At 44.6% G+C, this 27,262-nt stretch overlaps 1 protein-coding gene across 4 annotated transcripts in view; it reads left to right on the forward strand.

The window, feature by feature from the left end:
• Nucleotides 1–27,262, forward strand: part of SATB2 (SATB homeobox 2) — a 390,132-nt gene that overhangs the window by 232,720 nt on the left and 130,150 nt on the right. For 3 of the 4 annotated variants that reach the window (XM_085648674.1, XM_085648677.1, XM_085648675.1), the window contains one exon: nucleotides 22,144–22,356. The exons of the other annotated variant lie outside the window; for it this stretch is intronic. In XM_085648674.1, coding sequence (XP_085504800.1) covers nucleotides 22,144–22,356 — 213 coding nt within the window. The remainder of the gene's footprint in view (nucleotides 1–22,143; nucleotides 22,357–27,262) is intronic. 4 annotated transcript variants of the gene reach the window in all.

A 27,262-nucleotide genomic window follows, 5' to 3' on the forward strand; every position in this document is an offset into this window, starting at 1 on the left:
AGAAAACAACTCATTAGATCAAAAGCAGTGGTAAAGAGAAATGCTCTAGATGTGGGACAAACACAGTAATTTGGAGGACAGCCATCTAAAAGGAGCAGGGGAGTGAGGTTAATGAGAAAGCCATCCAATCATGATCAAGAGGCTGACACAAAGCCCACTCTATGTTGTATTGTATATGATGGTGTCTGTGACAGACAGCTCAAGCTGCCTGCAGCAAGACCACAACATGTGTGTGTTAGAGTCTATTCTCACTGTTAAAGGCATACATGTACAAAGATGAAGTTGATGCTGTACATACTTACCTCCCTTTAAGCATACATGCAAATAATTTGGAAGTGAGAGATTTTTTCAAAATAATCGGGAGAATGTATTTCTCCCATTGACTTCTATTGCGGCCTGCATCAGGTCTATTGGCATATATGGGACTTGCAAGTGTGCTGCTGCAGGATCGGGAATCAGAAATTCAGGTTTCTCCCATACCTGTGCAAAGAGAAATCGCTATGGCAGGCAGAGAAAATGTGACAAAAATGTTGTGCACCTGCTTGCAGGACTAGGTTACTGGCAGTGAGTGCATAATCCGAGTGACGTAAGCCAGGCCCCTGCCATCGGAAGCCCCCCAAGGAATCAGGTTCTTGCATGCAGGATTCGGGAGGCGGGAGATAAGCCTTGAACACGGTAGTCACCTATCTGAATCGGGAGGGTTGGCATGTATGTTCAAGCCAAGATAGTATTCCTCTCCCTTCCATTAGTCACCATGATGCAAGCTTATCAGAAGACATTTGCTTCAGCTGAATGCACACTGATGCATAGCTACACTAACTTCTAGACACTGTTTTAACCTGACCGCATACCAAGCACCTTCCATGTTGAGTTAAAGCATGAGCCTCTTGATCTACTTTGATTCAAACCAGGTCAGGCTTTCAACTCTGAACCTACTTGAATGCCGTTAACTGACTGGTAATTATGTATTGATCTCTCTTTACGGTTGAACACATCTTTTTTTCAGCACTATAATGTATACGTCTACTATTTTATGTATGTATGTGTGTGTGTGAATATATATATATATTGGGTCATCTTTGTTTGTATGCACCCATGCACTTTGCTGGTTATGGCCCCGTGAATGAAGGTTGAAAGGAAATATGTGTGTGTGTATATATATATATATATATATATTCACTGAAAAAACCATAGGTTTCACACATGTTATAGTTAGCGGAAATTTTACTGATAAAAAACCAATGAAATTCCCCCGCTATAGTTAGTGCAGGCAACTATAACTCACGCGACCGCAATCCTCTGCTGATGCTAATACTGTATTTAGACACTTATTTGCCCATGTCTTCTTCCATACATTTTTAGCTATACATATATTACAAATATTTTTTTTTCATAAAGACACATATGTCATCAGCAGAAGATTGCGGTCGCGTGAGTTATAGTTGCCTGCACTAACTATAGCGGGGGAATTTCATTGGTTTTTTATCAGTAAAATTTCCGCTAACTATAACATGTGTGGAACCTATGGTTTTTTCAGTAAATTTGCAAGGTTTTTTAAATGCTAATTCCTAACTATAACGTGTGTGAAACCTATGGTTTTTTCAGTGAATTTGTACGGTTTTTTAAATGCTAAGTTACTTTACGCCATTCGTGGCGTGCGCGCCCACTTAACGCAGTTCGTTCCGTGCGCGCACGGTGCGCTTCGCGCACCGTGTGCGCACAGTGAGCACGCGGTGCGCTTCGCGCACCGCGCGCCCACTTTACGCAGTAAGTGCCGTGCACGCACGGTGGGCACGCGGTGCGCTACGCGCACCGCGTGCCCACGTTACGCTTGATGGGCCATGTACGCACGATGCGCTTCGCGCACCGTGCGCACATGGAGGACATATGATGCACTTCGTTTTGAAAGGTAATATTTTAAGTATTCGTATATGTTATAAGCCATGCACAAATGGTGCCCTTCGGGCACCATTTGCACACGGGGTGGAGAGAGTGTGGATAATTTTTTTTTTATTATTTTTTTTTTAAATATTTTAGTTTAACTCATCTTTATTAAGCCATGCACAATTGGTGCCCTTGGGTCACCAATTGCACACGGTGTGGGGAGAGTGTTTTTTTTATTTTTATTTTTAATAATTTTTTACCGTACGCGTACGGTAAGCGTAATCGGCGGAATTAGCGAAAAAAAAAAAAATCAGTTTTTGGCCTTGGGGGATCTTTGGGGACTCCCTCAACATTGCTATGTGTGTGGGAGCTGTCTAAACAGCCCCTTTACATGTTTTTGTGCTTTATATTTTAAACATCACTCTCAGTGCGAGAGAGAAAATGGCGGCCGCCGCTTCCTGGTTTCGGCCGATTCGAATGTTTACTAAGATCTAAGAGCCAATCAGAATCGCGCTCGCGCACGCCACCGTACGCGTACTGTAAGCGTACCGTAAGCGCACCGTAAGCTGGCTCAGATATATATATTGATTTAAAGGCTATTTTCTCAGAATCTACTGAACAGATTTACACCAAACCTACAAAAGGCACTTCCTTGACCTGAGGACTACCTCTCTGCCAAATTTCTAGTAATTCTGTTCAGCCGTTCGGGCTGTAGCCCTGTCTAAAGGTCCTATGGAAAAATGCATGGGAAAAACGCGTTTTGGGACCCCCCTTTTATCTCAGCCCCCGCTTGACGAATCCCCCCGAGACTTTCAGGGTAGGAGCGGAGCGTAGCGCCCCACCTATTTTGAAAAATTCGCGAGGATTCGTCGACCGGCGCCAAAGTTATTCAAAATAGAATGTTGCGGATTTCCTATGGAAACGTGGTCCTAACTATAACTACCTACTGGCGACCGCCAGTAGGTAATATATATATATATATATATATATATATATATATATATATACTCCACTCCGTCTTGCTATACTCCGATGAGTACACACGGGATTGCAGACTCCGGTACAGTATTAATTCTTTTTTATTTGATTTCAAACACCATCAGTGCAAAAAACGGACGGTATATATATGCTCATTGGCATTTTGAATGTATAGATACTCTAAATAGCATTCTGATAGAGAACTACATAGAGTGACTAAGTGGAAAAATAATTAGTATAATAAAGGAAAGGTTACAAAGGGATGTTGTGTGATGCTTGGTCCCTTGTGATTGTGAAGTACAGATCTGTGAGTGGACAGAGGTGTTTCACACAGCTATGTACATATATCAGTAGGAGAAATTAACCAAGACTCTGAAAGAAATAAAATCATAACTGCCAAGGACAATGACCTTTAAAATAGCCAAGGTATCAAACCTGTGTTGAAGATACCAATGGTGCAGTTGGTGAAATGGCACAGGGTCCTTGTGGTTCCAGGGTCTTTCTGAGCTCCGATTATAGACGTATTTGTCCATCAAACGTAGGGTAGAAGGCCATTTTCTTTGTTTGAATGAGGGCACTTGACACCCTTGCTCAACCACTGTTTAAACCCCTTTCTGGAAAGAATTAGTGGGCCTTTTTAACATTGCAGTACATAAAAAAGAAAGTAAATCACTATCAATTGTAGCCTCCAATACACAGCACATTACTATGCCAATGAGGCCCGTTCCCAGGGGTGATGTTGTGTAGTCAGAGAATTGCAGGCTTGCGCCCAAAAGACATAAGTTCAAATATTGACTTTACTAGACTGTTAAATTGTGTGGCCCTACATAAATCACTTCATCTCTCGCTGTGCCCAATCGACACAACGTAAGAGTGCCTGTAGGCGATTTAATTTGCTGTGTGTGGTACAAGAAAAGCATTCATCACCACGAAGGAAGGCACAGAGGAGTCTTAGGCCTGGTTATGCCTGGCCCCTCCCAGCTCATCTAGGCCTCCTTGAGATGGGGATGTAGAACTTGTGTTGATGACGACACCCTAGGGCCCTTATCACAGAATGGGAGATAAAATACCACAGTCAGTAATGAGTAATGAATTCTGTAAATGGTAGTTACAAAAGAAGATACTATTATTAAGTAGCAGCATTCATTCTGGTGCTAAGGGTGGTAATGTTGTACCTTCCAATCATTTTAGGTCAAGAAATGTATAAGATCAACTCCTTGTTTGTCTAAAAAATGATAAAACTTCTGATCAGTTTCTGCAGTGTGAAATGATTGTTATGTGTGTTGAATAAACCCTCGGGTAGCAATGGAGAGTGTTTTCTCTTGAACAGGCTTGTCTCATCGACTTTACTTAAAATATGTTTGTCTTGCTGTATTTTTACTTTCTGGTGTTAAGTGTTATCCCTGTTGGTATTTATTTAGCTGCTGTTAGAAATTGGATTTTTGGTCGGCTAGGGTATGTGCCAAAGTCGGACAGAAACCACCACTCTAGTCAGGATAAGGGAGCCACACTCCTAAAATAACCCCTGCTCACCCCCTTGGTAGCTTGGCACAAGCAGTCAGGCTTATCTTAAAGGCTGTGTGTAAAGCATTTCCACATAACCAACAGTAATACAGTGTAAGCACTACAAAAGGACACCACACCAGTTTCGAAAAATATCCAATATTTTTATATATTTAAGACAAGACCAAAAACGATAAAAATCCACACTACAGTACTTAAAAATCTTCAATTATCAAAATATGCTTGAAAAATAGTTCCTTGCGTCGTGAGCAAACAAACGGTTCTGGCTGACCGCGGCGTCGCGAGCCGGCTACAGCGTCGGGAAGACTCACAAACAATACCTTTTAGACATGCAGGGCGTCGGCGACCTCTCGTTGAGCTTCTGAAAGCACGGCGTCCGCAGGCGTCGGTTCCGGAGGTCGGTGCAGGAGTCATCGGGGCCCTTGAAGTTACACGCGTCCCTTCTGTTGAAGTCAGGAGCACTGGCGTGGGCAGGCGTCAGGTGCTGTGGTGCAAAGTGCAGCAGTGCGACGTGCGGTGCCCTCAGGTCGCAGTGCAAGCAGCGGCTCGGTGGCGGCATCAGATGGTGGCGTCGGTGAGACCAGGGTCGCGGTGCGAGGTGAAGGCGGTGCTCGTCGCGGTGCTGGCAGGTCACGGTGTAAGCAGCAGCGTCATCATGGCTGAAGCGCTGTCGTCGGCTGACAAACTGGAGTCGATGGTGCCGGCGTTGGTAGGCCAAGGCTGCGGTGAGGAATGAGGGCGGTTCGTCGTGTAACTTAACAAGCGGTGCCCTCGAACCACGGTGCAAGTAGCGGAGTAGATTTCGGCATGGAGCGTCGTCATCATCGGGAATACCAAGGCTCCATGGTGAAGCGAGGCGGTGCGGAGTGGGGTGCCCACAGGTCATGGTGCAAGCAGGCTTCGTCCGTGAGACCTGGGTCGCGGTGCGGCGTTGCAGCAGTGCCCTCTGCGGTGCTTTCAGGACATGGAGTCGGCAGCGGCGTCGTAGACGGCATCCGGTTGCTTTTTCCTCTGTTGCAGCATAAAGCACACAGTCCCCAGTGCTGAGGGCAGAAGAGCTTGAAGTCTTTGCTGTTCCTGAGACTTCTTGAAAAGGGGGCAAGCTCTACCTCAAGCCCTTGGAGAAACTCACAAAAGTAGATTGCAGAAAGTTCAGTCCAGTCCTTTCACTGCCCAAGACAGAAGCAGCCACTGCAGGCCAACACAGCAAAGCACACAGCAAAGTGGTAGTTCCTCCTCACAGCTTCTCCAGCTCTTCTTCTTGGCAGTCTTCTTGCTCCAAAAGAGTTCTAAAAGTCAGGGGTCTGGGCCCCAATATTTATATCCCAAAATCCTTTGATCTCTTAGGCAGAAAGTGTATGTGCCCAACCAGAACCAGTTCTGCCTTCTCTGGTGTGACTTCCTGGCAGGAGGTGGAGATGGCATGGTCAGAGGCAGATCAGGCCCTTTGAGGTGCAAGGAAATATCCTCCCCCTTCCCCAATTGCAACCTAGGTCTTTTCAGCCCTTTCCTGACCCACCTAGACTATCTGGAGCCACTCCTGCTCACCAACCTTCTGTCATCCAAAACCCAGACAGGCAATCCACATTCCAGCAGAGACACATGGGATGACTGAGCAAGAAAATACCTACTTTCTTAAAGTGGTAATTTCGAACACAGAGGGGCCTATTCCGATTTTGGCCGGAAGGGCTCCGAACGATGGTCGGAGCCCTTCCGACCAAATCGGAACGTGTCGGCCGGATTCCTTTCCGACCGAGCCATTCTGATGGGCTCGGTCAGAAAGGAATCCGACTTGGATTTCCGGATGGTGGACGACAGGCTCAGAGAGCCCGTCCGCCGTCCAGAAATCCCTCAGTACTCCCCCGGCCGCCTCTTTACGACCGAGGGAGTACGATGGCAGTTTTTCACTGCCTTTTCGTGCCAGTCATTCCAGCACGAAAAGGCAGTCGTAAACTGTCTTTGGGGGCCCCCAGTAGGGCCCCCATGGGTGCACGGCTGCCGAATGGCGACCTGGAGGCAACTATGGTGCCTCTCTGTGGATCCCTGAACCTGGTGGCAGGGACCTTGGGGTGCCAGCCACAGGTTGCAGGGATGAACTGCACCCCTGCTTTTCATAATGCAAGCATGCATTCCTCTCGGAATGCATGCTTACATTGTGAAGTATACAAGTGCTATCGAACCCTGTTTGGTCGCATCGTACTTGCAGGGCCGTAACCGACGACAGCAGGTCGGTCGGTCAGTTGCGGCTCCTGACCGATGTCGGACAGACCTGAGTCCGTTCTACATCGGAATCGGCCCCAGAATGTAAAAATCACCTTCACTAAAAGATGCATCTTTAGATTCTGAGCTCAGGAATACTAAACTTTATTTTCCTACCTAATTCCCCGGGCCAGTTATGTTTATAAGATATTATAAATAAACTCCCCATTCTGTCCTATGTGGAACAGGTAGCCATGCAATAGCGAAAAACGAAATTGCCCGTAGTTCACTATCAGGACATGCCACACACACCAGAGCATGTCCTACCTCTCACATTCACTGCACTTGGCCCATAGGGGTACCTTGGGCCTACCTTAGGGGTGGCTGACATGTAAGAAAAGGGAAGGTGAGGGACTGGCAAGTGTGCGCACTGGCCAAGTCGACATGGCAGTTACAAACTGCACGCAGACTCCGCAATGGCGGGTCGGAGTTACCTTTTACGGGCCATTCGTGTGGGTGGCACGATCCCGTGCTGCAGCCCACCAACGGCATTTGATTCACAGGCCCTAGCACACGCAGTGCACTTTACTAGGGACTGAAAGATAAATCAAACAGGCCAATCATGGAAACACAAATCCATAACACATTTTACCACATGAGCACTTGCACTTTACCACTGATTAGAAGTGAGAAAAGTGTGCAGAAACACTAAGCCAGCACAAACAGAGTCAGAACCGGGACGTCAGAAAGCAAAAATCTCTGGCGAAATAAGCCCAAAGATGCCAAGTCTAACAGCTGCTAAATGCATTGATGTATTTATTCTACTATATGTTTACTGGCTGGCAGTAATTACCCTGATGGCAATTTCACACCACTGGAGTCAATGTATAGTTACAAAGCTGCAATAAATTAGGCAAGCCTATTTTTCTGTGAAATTCTGCCTGTCAGTGAATTTCCGCTCAAAATTTCAGGGAAAGTAGCGTAGAATTTCCACTCATTCCAACTGCATTTTAGGTGAGAAAAAAGGCTCGGTCCACTCACAAAATATCAAAGAAGTTAGGAAATAACTGGAAAAGGCTGCAGAGACAATTCCTGTCAGGCCTGGTTGGTATTCAGCTAACCAATGGAGATCAGGTGAAGCGGAACCAGGAAAGGTTTAACTAGAGGTTCTAGAGTCATCTGTTCCACAAATGGCTGGTCCACATCAATGACCATGGGGTGGCCAGCCTCCGAAGTAAAAGTCCTTTTGCAAGGGTAATCAGGTGCCATCAGATACTGCTGTGCCCCTTAAAATGCACTTTTCATGGACTCAAGAAAGATGTGTAACCAGCCTGTATGCAGATACAATCCTTCGGCCAGTTTGTGATTGTGTGGACAAAAGGCAGGTAGACTAGATATTGATAAGCCCAGGGCCAGACTGGCCGTTGCGGGCACCGGGCAATCCCCCGGTGCGCCGCAAGGGTGGGGGCCGGTTTTGGGCTCCTGGGGGCCGCTTTTGTTACAGGGCCGTTTTTGCAGCATAGCTGCAAAATCGGCCCTGTAACAATATCGGCCGAAAACCGGGCCTGGCAAAGAGCTCGGCCGCACCCCCAAAGGGAGGGTGGGGGGCGGCCGAGCACTTTGCCAAGGCCGGTTTTGGTTCCCAGTCCGGCCCTGGATAAGCCGCAAGTTGCATGATGCTCACGGTTATTCTTGACGCTTTGCAGTATTATAAAGGATATTTATTATTAGTATCCAACTTAAAGGAAAACATTTTATTGACCTCTAAATTATGAAATGCTGGAATAACAAAGGCAATTAATTCGCTGAGTTATCTTGATTGAAAGTCAGGATATGTTCTGCTGAAATATTGTCTGTTAAGAACATTGCAGCTAAAATATTGAGAACCAAAGTTGCATGGCAGTAAGAACATGTTGTTAAGTATAGAATTACCATTCTTAACTCCATATCTACATATCTTGTAGATGTATGTACATATCTTCAAGACACATTCAATACATAAAGTAAACCTATGCTTACCTACATAAACGTCCATTGTCAATATTGTAGTCATTGACATATTTGATGTTTTGTAGTACTATACAGGGGCGGCTCCTCCGCTAAGTTGGCAGAGCGTCGCCCCACTGCTCTCTGACCAGAAAAAATTAAATCATAATAACGCCGTTATTATCATTTTATTTTTCGTAGGTTCGGGGTTGGGATTAGGGCGGGGCTGATGGCACAAGGGGAGGAGTGGTGTGAATACTCCAAGTGTGCATGGCGGTTCGGCTGGCCGTCTTGGCCTAGCCAAAAAGTCATGCGCACTTTGCATGTTCCCCACCAGGCTGTAATACACAGCCTGGTGGGGAACATGCACTGGCTCCGTGTCTCCATCTGAGCGCCAAACCATGGTGCTCAGACCAATCACAACGCTGCATTGCAGTGCTGTGATTGACTAAGGGGAGCCTGTGTGTGCTCCCGGCTTCCGGGACTCGCCGGACAAGCCGAGAGACAACGGTGGAGAGACAGCAGCTCAACGGTGAGGAGGTAAGTGTTTTTTATTTTGTATTTTGTCTCACACCCCTCGCCAACGGCCCCACCCCTCCACCCCATTCCCTGCCAGCTTCTTCTGGCACAATATTTAAAACTTGATCTTCCTTTAATACAATACTGTCATGCCAGCTGATGTACTTAGCCTAGAAACCCCTCAAAATGATTTTGAAGGATATCCTGTTCTGTTTCTCTCAGTTGACTATTATTCCATTCTCTGATGGAAACCTGCATAGGCATCTGGCTATCGCTGGACAGTGGATTAACCACAGATGACAATTATAGTAGCGCAGGGTAGAAGATGCGACCTGCTGCTTGCACTTTGTGACCCCCATCACTGCCCTTACTACCTCTGGTTTCAGAGGCCAAGCATGCTGAGGAAGAAGGAGAAAGTATGCAGCGCCAGATTCTTAAATTTGCATATCCAGTCCTTCATCTAGACACTCAGCAGCAAATAGGAGGCTGCTGAGAGCAATTGATGGGACAAGGGGTGAATGCTGTGATTTTTGAGGGTGAAAGGGGGCGTGATATCACTTCTGCCACCCATGGGATTTTGCTGAATGTATGTCCATGTGATTAGAAATGTTGCCCCTGAGTCTCCCATATCTCAAGTTATTTGTTGGCTTTGGGCTCAATGGGGGCCTAGTTCATGGGCTGAGAAGCCGTGGAAGGGTCCGGACCCCCCTGCTCTGTAGGAGCTGGAGGGGCTTGTTTTACGCCCCTGTAGTGAGGGGTCGTCAGGATAGTGCCTTCATCCCCTCCTTGGCTTGTCCTTTGGTACCTTTTGGCACTGTATTTGGGACCGTTGGTGTCAAGGGTCACGAAGCCACCAGTTTCCTTTCTATATCTTCCAGGCCATGCCCCTCTTTGAGCTCTAAGTGCACGCAGGAATCCGTTAAACGGCCATGGGTGGCACAAGAGGTCATCCTAGGGATGTTATCGGTGGTTACAGAGCAGGTGATGTCACTTCCTCTACCAATAGGATTTTATTGACTCGAGGTCAATGAATGCCTGATGTGATGTCATTAATCGGTTAAGGGCACCAAGTTATTGTGTGACAGCGACATTTTCAGTTTTCTTTCAGACATTTATGTTCAAACGTATTTGTTAGCTATAGATACACGTGGCGTTTTGAGTGATGGCGACTGAAGTAAGCCTCGGAAGAAGCAGTCGGAATCCGAAGGTGGCGTCTGAGTTTCAGGCTCCCATCTCACGCATGACTCGGCCGAGAGGGAGGAGGCCTCGGCGGGCTGCGGCAGACACAGCTTGTCTCTGCAGCTGACGAATCCTTCATTTAAAAATATTCTCCGAAGAAGAAGGCGGAACAACATGCACCTCGCGGACACACTGTGCTAATTACTGCATGCGAGCGTCACTCCCGAGGACCAGTTGCAGCTGAGCTGAAGATCCGATCCCCACCTTCCCCGCAATCCAACTTGAAACTGAGTTGAAATAGATCTGTTATCAGGAAATATTCGCTGAATTTAATCAAATTCCTATTTTATGTATTGCTATTTATGGGATTCCTGTGCATTGTCTAGATACATCAAGGACCTGAAATCAAGAAGAAATTAAGGAATTAATATCTTCTACCTGATGGGTAGGTAGAATACACGGAGTAGCCTAAGATGGAAGCTTGTCCAGACCACAAGAACAGAGGCTTCATATGGCCCCATACATCGGGCTGGGAGATAGGTTCCAGAAGAGCAGAGCCACCTGGGCAGGCGTGGATCATTCATTTGGTTAGATTCATTTTAAGATCTTTAGCTGACATCCAGCTTATAATGGCAGACAGGTCTGAGCAAATATTTAGAGTGAAGCTCAAGTTCGTGCAAGTATTTTTGGAATCTGGGCAAAATTGCACTTTGCTTTCGATGCAAAATCGTTGATGGGGAATGTCCAACTAAAGGTCTCACCCTCTCCATATATCAGAGATAAAGAAGGCCTGTATGTTTGGCCGGGTGTATAATTTGTCTCCACCGCTAGCTGGTGGTGTAATGGTGCTGCCTTACATCACCTTACGGAATTACCGCCACGTTTATGCTTCAAACAGAGGTTTGCTGGTGTAAGCTGCCTAGTTGGTCCATTCTGGTGAAGCACAGAGGCCACCTGCCACTCATACAAGTGAAGCAGGGAGGCCTACAGTAAAACTTCTGCTTTTCCAATTCCATCCTATGGCTGTTAATCACAGGCAGCACAAACATCTACAGGACTAGTCTCACATCTTTTTGCAACCTTTCCCAGATATTTTTCCTCTCACCAATAGATTATAGCAGTGTTGCAATTGCAAAGATCAAAGCGTGGGTGGAAAAACGTGCTGCTTCTTGTGTTCCTAAGACAATTTCTCTTAAAATGGCCTAACCACTGCTGGCTTAGAGACCGATGATCGAGTCTCAAGGTGCCTCAGAGGGGGATGAATTACCTCTCACATGTCTTTAAAATGGGTCTTGGGACTGTCCTAAGCAGAAAGATTTTAGAAATTGAGGGGCAGATTTACAAGAAACTGACACATCTGTACAGATGCGTCAGTTTCCCTGCACCTCCATACAAAACCCCTACTCCACCATGGATGCACCGTATTTACAATACGGCGCACCATGGCGCAAGGATTGACAGATTCGTCAGAAATTCTGACGCATCTGTTGACCCAAGACTGACTTATTGCTGGAGTTGTTCATGAAAGTGACTCAAATCCAGCAATGCGCCACAACAGATAGGTGAGCCTTGCGTCATTCCTTATGCCTGGTCTGAGTAGGCATAGGGATTCTGACGTAGTGAAGGCGTAGAGCGAGGCAGTGAACTGTAAAATTCACTGCATCAGTTCTACATGGCTTTTTGCATGAGAACGCCCACCCTGCATACATTATACCTGATGGAGGTATAATGTGACGCATGTCTTTTCAAAACTGACACATCTCCCTAGATGCGTCACGTTGTAAATGGCCCACTGTGTGGCACATTGTTTACGCCACTGCTGCGTCACAAAAAGTGTGAAGCAACGGCGGCGCAAAAGTGTGGCAAGTGGCTTGTAAATCTGCCCCCGAGGTTTTAGAGGGTTTTTAAATGACAGAAACACCGAGCAAGAGAGTCAAAAGACAACACCCAACAGTTATTGGGTTGGGTTAGGGCTTGGAAACGTATTCTTTAGTGAACTTTGTGAGACTTGTTAAGAATTACTTTTAACAAAACTGTATCTTTATTTTGAATTGAAAAGTATCAACCTTTTTTCTGTTTTTTCTTATGTTCAAAGGTACAATTTAGCTTCACAAAATAGATGCCCTCGCAGTGTTAATTGTAGAAGGTTCACCAATAATGCAACAGCAAGTGCAATATCCTGCTTTCAATTTTACACCTATGCAACAGGTTGTATCCATTCAACAAGCATTGACAAAACCAATAGGCCTCACCTATCAGACAGCTATTGGCTTTGCCAACATAATTTAGCCATGCTCTACAGCAGCGTGACTGCGCAGCATGGCTAAAAGTAAAGTAAGAGAAAAAGTGTTATGACACATTGAGCGCGTGCTGCATCACACCGCTTTTTGTTCTTATAGCAGGAGAGGGTGGGCAACGGGAGGTTCGGAGGGAACAGTAAAATAGTGCTATGATGTGCCCAGCGCTCGCCACGTTACAGCATGTTTTTTCCTTATGGCGGGTGGTGAGAGACAACACAGACACCGGTAGGGTGGGGAGTGAGAGAGAAGAAGCAACAAGGACAACAGTGTGGAGGGTGACAATAGGGTAAGAAGCAACACGAACAAGGATGAGAGGTAAAGAAGCAAAGTGCACCATGAGTGAGGGTGGGAGGGGAAGGAGCAACGTGGAGTGCGACAGAAAGAAGCAATGCAACCTGGAAGAATTAAGAAAATAGTACCTGAATCACAGCAATCAACGGATGGACAGCAGAAGGACACTAATCAAGTAAATCAATCAATCAATCCTTGGTCCATGCTGCAAACGAGCTGACAGAAAGTGACATCTGCAAGCGCTGCCCAATTGGGAAGCAGCAAACACTGACAACAAAGCCAACGAATGGTAAGGAAGGGGCGGGCTCCAATCCCCATGTAGTAAACAATACGTCTCGCATGCGCTGCTGGCAAGCGAGACCTAAAAAACAGGCCTTAAAAACACTTCTATTCTAAGCGGTTGACCACTGAGAGTCAGTACTTCAATGTCTTCTTCAGGCCATCTATAAATCCTGATAAGGCTATCATGAACATTGGCTTTTAGTGTGTGCATAACATAAATAAGGGTCCATTGCGAGTTTGCTACATCGGCTTGTTTGTACTTCTTCAAGAGTTACCCATCCTGGGGTCATCAGTTACTCTGGGGACAGCGGCATGAATTGGGGGAGCACGAGTTGAACCCTGAGGGTCTCCTGAGTCATTATTCGGATGAAGTGGAATTGATGCATTGATTCTTCTCGTAATTCCTGATTTTCCCCTCGTTTCAATTCAGCAGATAAAATGATAGAGTGAATAAGAATGGATCAGCAATGCTCCTATTACCTGTTACCTAGGAGTTATAGGGGCCCCATGGTGATGTACCTTCTAGCCCATTTAATACTGTGCGCATGGTTTGATGTTGGCTTAAGTGCATGTTTTAATTTTACACTGATAGACATACACTTAAACAACAAATACATCCCTACAGAAGCACGTGGTTCCAGTGTGCATTTCGGTCAAATATTTAGGTTTCCTACCTGCCAAAAAATTCAGTGGAGTGTTAGGGTATTTTTCAGCGTGTGTTTGCCATTTATATGTAGGCCTGCAGCTTCCGTCCCACAAGCCTGAGAATGAAAACTAAAGACAGGCAGTGTTACTAGGTGGAAACATCTCCCATTTCTCTGTGCATGTTACAGTTGCACAAGGACTTGGTTTGTTTTTGCAACCAAATAGGATGTGTGCACTACTAAATGGGGAATAACACTCGCGAGCAGTAATTGAATGTGTAGTTAGCCTTTGTCCAGCGGTTTGCTATAGTCTTGCAAGTCTGTCTTCGTGTGAAATCATATGACAGACCCGTGCAGCGGAAGCTGACAAGGACGACTCGACCTTGGTCGCACGGAAACGGCAGGTGAGAGGTTCTCCTCATACAAACACCTTAGACACACGCGAGGACCTTCCCGGTGAGCGGTGGCACTGTCGACAGGTCAACAGATGTAGCATGCACAGGTCAGGAAAACATCTTCTGTCTTTCCCCTCTGGCATTGCCCTTTTATTAGCTGCGTCTGGAGAAGCAGGACTGCTGCAGGTGGCCGCGCGCGGCCCGCGCGCTCACCTCACACCTGGCGCACGCTGCGCTGCTTTAAGAAACTACCTCATGCCTCATTAAATCACAATTAAATGCAATCCGATCATTTGTCTTCCTGGTAGGAAGATATTTTTGAGGGTTGGAGGCCTAATTTGCTGCAGGTGACGAGGCCGAATGGAGTCAGCTGCATCGCTTTACTTTCCGGTTGTTTTCCCAGGTTGTATCCGCAGCAAAATCCGAGATGCAGCGCAGCCGATGAGGGTCCTTCTGCAGTGCTGAAGTGGGCAGAGGATAGCTTGGGCAGTACAGGGTGGGATGGAGAGAGAGATGACAGCGGTTTTCTTGACTGCGAGCAGGAAGCAGCAAGCAAGCAGAATCCACTCACTTTTGATACCAGCCTCCAGGGGCCAACCAGTGTTTCACACTTGCACCCACTGCCCCTCAAACTCCACTTGCAGTGGTCAGGCTTGCTCACTAGGCACCCTGTGGGGGCTGGTCCGACAAACTTGCCAGGGCCACTTTACTGACTGCGAGCCTGGCACCTCTTCAAACAAACAACCCATTTAGAAATGAGGTGCAATAACGGGTGCACGTTGCACACCCTTTCATTACTGCATGGCACTGCAGTGAGCGGATGCATAATTTGCCGTGCCGGCCGGCATGGATCTGGGGTGGTGGGGGTGAGGGGGTAAGCGAGTGTAAAAAAAGAAAAGTACACTTACCTCCTCGCCGCTCTGTCCCACGTCGTCTCTCCTCCGTCTGCCGAACAAGAGCAGATAGGCTCCCCTGAGCCAATCACAACGCTGCAATGCAGCGTCGTGATTGGTCCGAGCATCGTAATTCGGCGCTCAGACAGGGACTGGGGGCTTGGGCATGTTCTCCACCCATGCTGTAATGCAGCCTGGGTGGAGAAAAAGCTAAGTGCGCATGACTGTTTAGCCGGCCCGAGATGGCTGGCCAAAGCGACATGCGCACTTCAGTGTGCCCACTATTCCTCCTCTGCTCTGCCCTGTGAACAGAGCAGCCCTGCCATGCCCCCATGTTGCTGCAGCAGGAACAAATGAAATGATAATGACATCACGCTATCATTTTATTTTTCCTTTTCTTCGCTACTGCATCGCAGTGGGGAGACGCTCCTCCGCCTTAGCGACTGATAATTTGCACCCAACTCCACCACCCTGCTTGGAGAATTATGTGGGCTTTGTGCATGGTTGAAATGGTTGAGAGTGCAAAAACTGTTAATGACACAATTTGCCCCCACCCTTTGTGGACGATTTTAACTGCTGTAATTCACTGGGGCAACCACGTGTCAATGTGTGCGTGATTATATTCTTCTGCCTGGGTACGGGCTATTCCAGAGTACCTGATGGCTATAGAGATGTGCGGGTACTCTGCCATTAAAAGTGTCACCCCTTCTGAGAAGTGCTCATTAACTCCATCTCAAATTAAAGAAGTGCAGTTACTTGGTACCTGGCTGCACCTGCCCACTAGGGTACATTCACCTGCACAGAATCTAGCAGGAGTACCTAGTGTGTAGCGCAGAGAACACTTCCCACAGTGGCCTAACATGTGCTGCACTCTTCAAACCCATTATCACTACAATTCCAAGCCAGTATCACAGGCCTGGCACACAATATCAGCTCCCTTGCTCATCAATCTTACAAACGCCAATACTTACCCATGCTCGCTACGCACACCCACTAATCTTCATGAACACTACAGCTCACTATCACCTCTGCTCTCAATGATTCCTCCTCCTTCCATCTGTCTCACCAGTCTCCAGTCGCACCAGTGCTCTAATGGAAATACCGAATTCTACTCACTAGAGTACCTGCTTGCTCCTGAGAAGTGCTGATACTCTCCATTGAAGGTATTGTACTAGTGCAGAGAAGTGCTGGAACACTCCTATTAAAAGTATTGTACCAGTGCTGAGAAATGCCGATACACTCCCACTAAAAGTATTGTACCAGTGTTGAGAAGTGCCGCTACATACACTTCAGTTAAAAGGATTTTACCTCTCGACTCCCATTAAAAGTATTGTACCAGTGCCAAGAAGTGCAGGTACACTGTCATTAAAAGTGTTGTACCCATGACGAGAAGAGCCGGTACATTCCTATTAAAATAATTGTACCAGTGCTGAGAAATGCTGATACACTCCCATTAAAAGTATTATACCACTGCTGAGAAGTGCCAGTACACTGCCATTAAAAGTATTGTACCACTCCACTCCCATTAAAAGTATTGTACCAGTGCCAAGAAGTGGTGGTGCACTCCCATTAAAAGTATTGCACCAGTGCTGAGAAGTGCAGTACACTCCCATTAAAAGTATTGTACTACTCTACTCCCATTAAAAGTACTGCACCAGTGCAAAGAAATGCAGGTACACGCCCATTAAAAGTATTGTACCAGTGCTGAAAAGTGCCAATACACTCTTATTAAAAGTATTGTACCACTCCACTCCCATTAAACGTTTTGTACCAGTGCCAAGAAGTGGTGGTACACTCCCATTAAAAATATTGTACTGGTGCTGAGAAGTGATGTACACTCCCTTTAAAAGTACTGCACCAGTGCAAAGAAATGCCGGTACACTCCCATTAATAGTATTGTACCAGTGCTGAGATGTGGCGGTACACTCCCATTAAAAGTATTGTACCAGTCCTACACTCCCAATAAAAGTATTGTACCAGTCCTACACTCCCAATAAAAGTATTGTACCATTCCACTCCCATTAAAAGTATTGTACCAGTCCTAGGAAGTGGCAGGACACTCCGTTTAAAAGTATTGTACCAGTGCTGAGAAGTGCCAGTGCACTTCCATTAAAAGTATTGTACTCCTCTACTCCCATTAAAAGTACTTCACCAGTGCAGAGAAATGGAGGTACACTTCCATTAGAAGTACTGTACCAGTGCAGAGCAGTGCCAGCACACTCCCATTAAAAGTATTGTACCAGTGCTGAGAAGTGCCAGTGCACTTCCATTAAAAGTATTGTACTCCTCTACTCCCATTAAAAGTACTTCACCAGTGCAGAGAAATGGAGGTACACTTCCATTAGAAGTACTGTACCAGTGCAGAGCAGTGCCAGCACACTCCCATTAAAAGTATTGTACCAGTGCTGAGAAGTGCCAGTACGCTCCGAATAAAAGTATTGTACCACCCCACTCCTGTTAAAAGAATTGTATCAGCGCCGGGACACTCCCATTAAAAGTACTGCACCAGTGCAGAGAAATGCAGGTACACTCCCATGGGGAAATGGGGGGAAAGTATGAACCACTGCAAAACAATAATTTTAATTAGCGCTGGAAACTTTTAAGCATGACATTAAATAGGTCAAACAGCTCTACTTTTCCGATAAAATTATCACTGGTGAGACCTCTCAAAAAGCAGTCTTTCAGATTAGGAAAGATTTAACAGATGAGTCTGGAACCTCTCGAGAACCAATTCCTTCTGCCGATCTATACCAAACGGAGTTGTTACTTCATCAATAAAACTGAGCTTATCTCAGCTAAGGTTGAGAAACACCGGTTCTCTCCTCTGTCTCAGAAAACAGACCGAAAACCTTCACTTTAAAGTCTTTTACAGCATTCTTACACGAGAATCTTGCCATGGCTCTCTCCAGATTTAATTCTGGGGCCCCAACAGGCCCGAGCGCAATTCCACAAAGAGCTGAAAAGGAATCCTAGAACCACTGACAATGGTAGTAAGTGCATCTCTGGAACAGGGGGTGTTCCATAGTAGGTCAAATCAACGATTCTGTTTCCTGGTTTAGAAAACACGCAACTATGGTCCTAACATTCGGAAAAATGTCCAACCAATCTCGTTACTCTCTGATGTGACTACACCCCAGGAAAACCATGGTCTCAAACAACTATGTTCACATCTGCAAAATGGCAACTTCTTTGGGAATAGCCAGGATGCTTGTGTTCCTAATCACAGTAGGGAAACTGACTTCCTTTCCATCCTTGACGATCGAAGAATTGAATCCCACGCGGGACTTGCTAGTGCTGTGATTTTGTTGCAACTGTTGGCAGCTTTTCACTCAGTCAATTACTCTATGTCACTTGATTGCCTCTAGTGATGAGACACCACTAGACTGATTCAAGTTCTCCCTTATAGACCGCACTCAGTCAGTAAGCTGAACCTGCTTATTCTGGTGAACAACTCCCATTTAAATATGGGGTCTCACGAGCCCAGCTTTGTCTCCCCATCTCTTTAACATTTTTATGAGCTTGCTAGCTAAACATCGACCAAACATGGATATTAATCCTGGTTTGCTTAGGACCAATCCTTCATCTAGCCACGCTTTTCAGCTATCTATAGAATGTATCTGTTGTGGGTGAGCATCAATTGGCTTAAGTTAAACAAAGAGAAAAACTGAGATGCTTATTGTCTCTGTTCGATCCTTATCGCCATTCAGTACTGGGGGAGGGACTTGCCCTGTTGTACCGAGCTCCCCATGTCGGCCCAACTGTCTGCCGTCATGACTTTGTACTTTGAGGATCTCAAGAAAAATGCCACCATTCTTAAATGAAGATGGTAAACAATTGGCTGGCTCTGCCCTCTTCGGATCTCCTTAAGTCTATGCTAACTCACTCTATCTTGGCCTATCTAATAACTGATTAAGCAAACTGTAATCCATTCAGAATGTAGGCACACGCCTGATACTGTGCACGTCTCAATTTGCTCATGCCACCCTCCATCCCAAATCTACTGGCTCCTTATGAAACATAATATTAAACTGAGAGTTTTCCGCTGATCTCCCATTGGCCAGGCTCTCACATCTTTTAGTAATCAACTTATAGGACATGTTCTTGGCAGAGGTTTACGCTTAGCATCTGCAAGCTTATTGACTCATCTTAAAGACCATAAAACTCAAACTGGTGTTCGTAACTTCTTGGTTCTCAGACAGACTTGGGAATACTCCCCAGCTGATTTTTACTAAAAAGCTGGACTTCTAGATATATCCTCAAAACATGGCTATTCCATGACGCATTTGTGTCTATCTATATTCTCACTTTGTTCTCTTAGCATCTGGCGCCAAGAGACCTGTGGCGAACGTGTGCTTTACAAATGGCAATAACATGACTTGACCTGGGTGGTGCAATCCATCTTTCATTGCATGTATGGCACAGTTACTCTGCCATAACATGGATGATACCATCCTTCTGTCGTAACATGGGTGGGGCATTCCCTCTGTTGTAACATGGATGGTACATTTCCATCACTTACCGACAGTCCATTATATTCCACAGCCATCCTTTCTAGGATGCAGTCTGCATGGAACTGACTTGTAAGTCTAGAACCTAAACTGGCCCTGACATTTGGGGATGATGGCCTTAATGCCTACAATGCTGACATCCTTGAGCAGCCTCAGCGCAGGATGTTTCTACCTGAAAATAAAATCACATTCAGTCATTACCCAACCAGTGACCCACGTGTGTATCTTAGTGTCAGTGCACTGGATTTCACAGCTGTCTCTGTCCTGAGTGGCCAAGACTAGATTAGAGCTATGGTGTCACCCACCAAGGCTGGGGCTGCAGAGAGAGTTCTAGCTTATCACTGCTGCTGGTGGAATTCCTGTCACCCATTCTAAAGTAGGCCTCTCTGAGTTTCATGAAGTACTCTTCTCCAGGACCCTTTCAAGATGCACAATATATTATGGACCAGGTTACGGTGAAATCACTTTTCTAGACTTTGAACGTGTTGCTCTTGCGTCTGCACCAGCTCTATTGTTGGCACTGGTCTTGCTCTTGAAGGGAGGTCTTCAGTTTCTTTCGGATTTGCAGGAGGGTAGGAGCCATTCTGAGGTTGATGGGGATGTTTTTCCAGATCCTGTGTCTGTAGCTGTGTCATCTGCTAAAAGAAATATTCTAAAGATTAGATTTTCCATTGTCAGTTTATCTGGTTCTCCTGAGCGATCCTACAGCAGATTTTAGCCCTATATAGAAGAACAATATGGTATAGGCCTCTCACGTTTGATGTTGGTGTTTGTTTTATTTCCCAGTATCTTTTCCCAGGTACACTTGCTCAATCCTGTTTCCCCAAATCTGTCACTCTTTTTACCACATGGACAGATTTCAGGTTCGTGAAATCACAAAATGTTAGAAAGGCTTCAAAATGCTATTTCAAATGTTCTTTTTATGTAATTAGGTATCATGGCCAAATTCAATGTTGAAAACAGAATTGAAGGGTGCCTTAAATATTGGCTACCAGCCTATTTGTAAACATACAGTTTCTGTAGGGCTTTTTTTTTTTTTTAGCAAAGGGTCTTGGAGGCACAAGAGGTTTCAGCTTTAGTTGTTTGCCCTCAGGTATTGCAAAAGGTGCGCCTGTTGCAAGGGAACAAAGTAATAACGTTAACTCTAAAAGGTGTGTCCACCCCCTGAGACCTGTGCGAGGTCCCTCTTCCACATGGGCTGTAGTTACAGGAGTGTTCCTCTCCCGTCTTAAGAGTAGTTGGAAGGCTGATGCAAATAAGGTGCGAGGCAGCGGGGTCCCCGTATCTCTGCATGCCCATCCTGTGTTTTGGCCTCTAAAGGGAGCTCTGAAAATACATACCCTGCGAGGATGGGGGCAATTTATGACTGAGCTCAACCTCATGCCCATACTACGGGGCACTCTTCATTTGACGTAGCGAGGCCGTTTGAATTGCCACTCTGTTTTTCCTCATGTTTGCTTTGTAATCACATACATTGTCATAGTGTGCACCAGGAGTAGGGCTGCACACTAGTGCAAATTGGAACACCGTGTCCCATAAGTTATAAGCCTCCTGTTTTTGATTGTTTGAATCTGAATTTTATAGTGAACATTACTTTTACTTTTATATTGGTTTCTTCAAAGTGCTTCAATACGACGACTAGTAAAACAAGCATTGTCAAAGCCAATATGATCTGGTTGCACTAAATATTTTCATAAGCCTGCTGCAGTGAAAAAGGCAAAAGAAATAAAGATTGTCTTGTGCCTACATGAGATAAAAAAGTTAATGTGATGATTCAGTGTACTTTTAAGATGTAAAATTGTCCGCCATTCATTGCCATGCAGGCCCCATAGGAGGTAGAATCATACACTAGAAAGTCAGTAGTATGAGGTGAGGGAATAATACTCATGTGGCGCGGACCCGAAGCCTACTTTAGGAATATGTTAAAGAACTATTAACAATAGGTCTTGCAGACCAGTGAGCTGTCATGACAGAGCTTAAAGAAATGAAAAAGCGCATTATCTGTAATGTACTCTAAGAAGTAATCCGGCACACCATACTCCTGCCATGCAGGCCTTTTTCAAGACATGATCACAAGAGACATTTATTTTCTAAAGTGCATTGCAATGGATTATTTTACTCAGCATTATATTAAATATACTGCCTATTTTCAATCAAGCTGTAGATTTTCTAAAGTTTTGCTCAGGCACTCGCATGGCACAAAGTAACGCAAAATGTAGTGTCAAGTTACTATACGTAAAAAAGGCCTGCGAGCGCAATGAAAAACTGCATTGTGCTACACGAGTGTCCATACTAAACGTTAGTGGATCTACACCCAAGAGTTTTAAAGAGATATATATTTCACTTCTCTCTATCACTCCTTCCTCCTCCATCTCCCTAATGAATTGCACTCAATTTGCTTTCATTACTCCATGCAGTGCAAGTGTCTTCCTTCCCCTAAACTTTCTCTCTCCCCTCCCTAAAAAAAACAAAAATGACAGCCGAGCTGGTTCGAGCGCCCCAACAAATTAAAAAAAAAAAAATTGACTTGGCTTTTTTTTTTTTTTAATTTCTTGAACCAGGGGCTGCTGTCGGAAATTCTGCGTAAGGAAGAAGACCCGCGCACTGCGTCCCAGTCCCTCCTGGTAAACCTCAGGGCCATGCAGAATTTCCTGAATCTGCCCGAGGCAGAGAGGGATCGCATTTACCAAGACGAAAGGGAGAGGAGCATGAACCCCAATGTCAGCCTGGTGTCCTCGGCCTCCAACAGCCCTTGTTCCTCCAGAGCCCCTCAGGTAGGTGGTAAGAGCCACTTATTTTATTTTATTTCATTATTTTAATTTTTTATGTGCTTTTCCATTCACGTCTCCCAACCCACTCTATCCCTAAAGCACTTGCCTTCGCACAAACATTAAAAGACACTGCTTTAGGGTAGGCCTTTGGTGTGTTCAGATTTCCAACACTGTTTTATCCTGTGTTAAAGAAGACTGGCTTTGGAGCAAATCTACAATTTCCAGGCTATTTTCGAAATGCATTTGATCAAATGCTTGTGAATTCCATTTGCACACAGGCATCCCATGGATGCACCATACAACTCCAGCTTTTAACATTTGACTGGTGAGAGTGGTACATGAGCAAGCCTTTGCAGATCAGAATGTGAGTAATTTGTAATTTACAACATTGCAAATCTTTTTTTATACTCTGATCCTCTTGATTTTTACAAAGAGTTCCCATGATTTCGAAATCCCCTAATTTTCACTCCTTTTATTTCCACTGAATTGGTAATATTAGTGCAGCAGTTGAATGTGAAATGGCACGTAGGCAGATTTAGATAGTTCCTGATCTTGTGACCTTTTAGTGAATTTAATCACTCGTAGAGGTTCGGAAAAGGAATGAGAAAGTGCGGCAGCCATGTTTGGTACTCGGGGCTCCTCCTTGAACAACACGCCCCTGCATTGCTTGAAGCATTGCACAAGAGTGTTCCCTGACTGGTTGCTTAGGATTCTGGAGAAGTTTTCTCGGTCATGGACGCCATCCTAATTAACACGGAGATACCGTATTTTATCAGCTTAAATAAAAAGGGATTGGATGGCTCAGCAGGGTCGTGGTGTCTTTAGAGCAAGTAACAAACCAAAGTACTTTCTGCCTTAAAAGGGCCATCTGTTGAAATATGTCACACTAGATCTAAAAAAAACCAGCAGACATCTTCAAACAAAGCAACACTGCTGACGAGTGTAAGTGATGCAGGACCCGGTAAAGAGAATTGTGATTTTTTGTCCTCACTGGATGACACCTTAAAGGTTGATCAATGGATTGCGAGCTATACATTTCCCAGATGGCCCTCTATCTACTTCCACACAAAAAGTTATATTCACACACGGTCCCTCCCCACCCTCAGCCCCAAATGTCACGCCTCATCTAGCAGTCTCACTTAGTGACCTGCTGAATATATAATCTGTATTTAAATCACTCATTTGTATAGTAGAAAGCACCCTTTGCCGTAGATTATAAGGACTCTGCAAATCACCAAGGAGTTCCATGACCATATAGCAATGGCAAAATGCAAATGATGGGACCCCATGCAGAATGTGAAGAGGGGCCCGAGTCTCCCATAGCTCGCATATATCCATTGTCATTTAACTGAATGGGGTCCCTTGAAGACTTGGGAGGCCTCTATCGGCTTGGGGCCACTCTCTGCTGCAGGGACGGCAGGAGCCTATGTTAAGCCCCTGCCATTTAGAGAAACAAGGCCGAAAGCTGAGTTCCTATATAGGGTTATGGAACTCCGAGGTGACTTGTAATATCCTTATCATGTACGGCAGGGAGTACTTTATTTCTTATAATCCATGGTCACACCATCACGTTTCCCAAAAACTACTTCTATCCTTGGTGCGTAGCTCTTTCAAAAGAAAGAGAGAGCATGTTTGCAGACATGAAGAATAAAAATAGAATATCTAGTGCAAAATTAAACACATCAAAAAAGCTGTTAGATATTTGTTGTAAAACAATATTAGAATCAGTTTAATAAAAGTAATTTCTTTAAAAAAAGGCACAGTACCTTGGAATATGTAGAAACATGCAGAAATAGTAATTTTTCTATAATTACCTTAGAAGTGCAAAAAATCCATGTTTGTATTAAGTCCTACCATACGGGATTCCCTGTGGGATCCTGTCAAGTAATTCCATGTCTGCAAAGTTATTTCCCAATCTAAGGAATTTAGCATGTAAATCTATGAACTTCATAAGGAAATTCCAGCCTATTTTGGAAATTATGGTATAATGTAATGTTTGGTGTTGGATATAGTTATGCAGTGTGGCACAGTGTGATTCAGAGCTTTAGGTGTGGTATGATGTTTAACCTTGTGGGGTAGTGTGGAATGGTGAGGTGTGGAGTTATATGGTAAAGAGCAGTGTAATGTAATTTAGTGTGATTTTAGGTGATACGGTGTTGGTTGGTGAGATGTATTGTGGAATAGGGTGAGGTACTGAATGGTGTGTTGTTATGTTATGCTGTATTTATGAGGAGACATGCTGTTGGATGGTTTGATTGTGTATTTTGTAGTGATGTGGAGAAAGCTGGTGTAATGTGAAGATATGTTTTTGGTGCTGTGGTGTGATCTAGCATGGCATTCCTTGGATGAATTATGGTATCGTGAGGTAGACGATCGTTATGTGGTGCAGAAAGGTTTTATGTAACCATTGTTACTTCCCTTTTTGACACCAATGGTATATCAGACCGAGTGCTATACAAATGACAATAATACAATGTTACAAAGCAACACAACTTAACATAAAAATATAATGTGATCTTCAGCATTTTGACGTGGTGTTGTATTGCAGGATTATGTGTTGTGGCATTTTATTGAGTTGTCCTGCATGGTTTGGTTCAGAGTGCCAGAGGTCATAGCACAGTGTGGTGTGCTGTTGTGTGATGTGTGTTATATAATGTTGTGTAGTATGTTGTTTTCTGGAAGGGAACAGTTTGATGTGGTGTGAAGGTGACTTGAATGGTGATATGTTGTGGTGTTGTGTTGTACAGAGTCACTTGTTGGGGTATGGTGTGGTGAGGTGTTGATGGTGTGATGTATTGTACAGTGAGGTGGTGAGTGATAATACATGAAGTGGTGTGAACAATGTGAGTGATGATGTGATATGATGTGGTGCTGGATGATATGATCTTGCTTGCTGTTATATGGAGTGGTGTAGTGTGATGTGGAATTGAACGTGGTATAGTGATGTGTGCTGAGGTGTAGCATGATGTGCTGTTGTTTGTGTATTGTAGCACAGTTTATGGTAAGGTATATTGTAAGGAGTTTTGTTCTGGTGTAGTGTGGAATGGAATGATGTGATATAGTGTGTGCAACAATGCTGGCTGTGATATAGAATGATGTGGTGCTGGATGAGTACGATGTGGTGTGGGACTGTGTGTGGGTTGGAGTATCACATGATGTGATGTGGTTTAGCGCTGAACTGAATAATTTAGTGCTCGATATAGTGTAGTATGCTTTTATGCTGCTTTTAATAGTGCAATAATCACAATTACCAAGCGGTCCCTCAAAGAGATTCCAGTTCCCTGGACAAAATACAGCCATACAAGAAGAAGACAATGCACATTCAGTTTATGGTGCCAAAAATACAATTTATCAAATGTTAATGATTCCGCCTTGCATTGACACACATGTGCATTGCTTTATTGGTTCTGATCTTTCTATTTTCCAGGGTCTTTATTTTTGTTTCCTATTATGTATGATTATGTGGTGTGTCTGTTCATGAAATTAATAATTTATTGGTACTGTCCTTTCCATCCACCCTTAATATTAAAATATTATTTATTATAAAGGATGGTAGAGCCCCATAGGCCTGAGAACACTGAACTGACATGGATAACGGAAATAAAGCACTTACAAATAGGCTGTAGTTCTTTCCATGTGGTATTCTAAGGTTCGATATTATTTCACGTTGTGCTGTGTTACATTGAGTGGGCTAGTGTGATAAGGTCTGATGATTGATGTTGTTTTGGTTGGTTCTTAGTGATTTTATATGGTTGTGTGGTTTTGTGGTACAAAGTGATCTGGTCTCGTTTAGGGTGATGGAGAATGTTATAGTATTGTGAGGAACTGTGTGCTGTTGTGTGTTTTAGTTAGGTGTCAGATATTATCATATGGTAGTATGCGATTCCGTCATGGTTGGTGGGGTTGTGGTTTGATAAGGAGAATGTTAATATGGAACAGTGAATTGCGTCATGCTCTGGTATGGCACTGGATATTTTAGAGTATTATGGTGCAGCTTGGGCTAGATTGTGTGGAACAATGTGTTATAGTATGATGCATCACTAGATGTGGTGTTGTATGTTGTGGTGTAATATGCTGTCTTCTGATGTAAAGTGGTTGTGGTCGTCTGGCTCCCAAGTAGCATGTCATGCCCTTGATGCCTCTCTTTTTCTGTGTGTGTGTGGGGGGGGTGTTCTGATCTATATGGCGGAGGTGTGCCACACGACCATGGTGGCCAGTAGGTGACTTCTGGGGGCCTCCTATTGTCACCAATGGATTGCGTACAATGCAAAAAGAGAGCGAGGAAGAAGTGTAGGATTCTATCTGTGCAGTAAACATTTTTGCATTTACAAACACAAAAACACCAATAGAGCATCAGATGTACTTATTTATTTTATTTCATAAGCATCAGATGTACTTATTTATTTTATTTCATAAGCCCACACAGCAAACATAATTCCTGTTCAGTTAAATGCTTTATGTGTTCAGACACAAAATGCCACCGGATAAGGCCTCAAAAGTACTTTAAAAACCTTACATTCACATGCAGTCATTGTCCAAAGTCAGCAAAACAATTATAGCTCATGTGCAGTAAAGTTCTTTACACTTAAAAACGAAAACCACACCAAACTTGGATGTCTATAACGGACATAAGGACAGTGTATGGTTTACATGTACTGTGGCAGTGCTCGGAACTAGCACCTTTCCACTTCACACAATAAATTACTGATGCAAAGAAATAAAAATGAAGCAACTTATTAAGAATCGTTTCATACAGATATACGAAAAATATGTGAGCTCACCACCCAGTTGCATCTTACATGTGCCTTGATCCACACCTGAAACGCTTCAAGTGCATTAGATCAGTGACAGGCACTTCAGCTTGTCATGGCTGCTGTGTGACAGCATCATCACTTCTATGGATGCTTTG

The sequence above is a fragment of the Triturus cristatus genome, chromosome 3_2 (genome assembly GCF_964204655.1).
Source record: "Triturus cristatus chromosome 3_2, aTriCri1.1, whole genome shotgun sequence".
NCBI classification, from domain to species: Eukaryota; Metazoa; Chordata; class Amphibia; order Caudata; family Salamandridae; genus Triturus; species Triturus cristatus.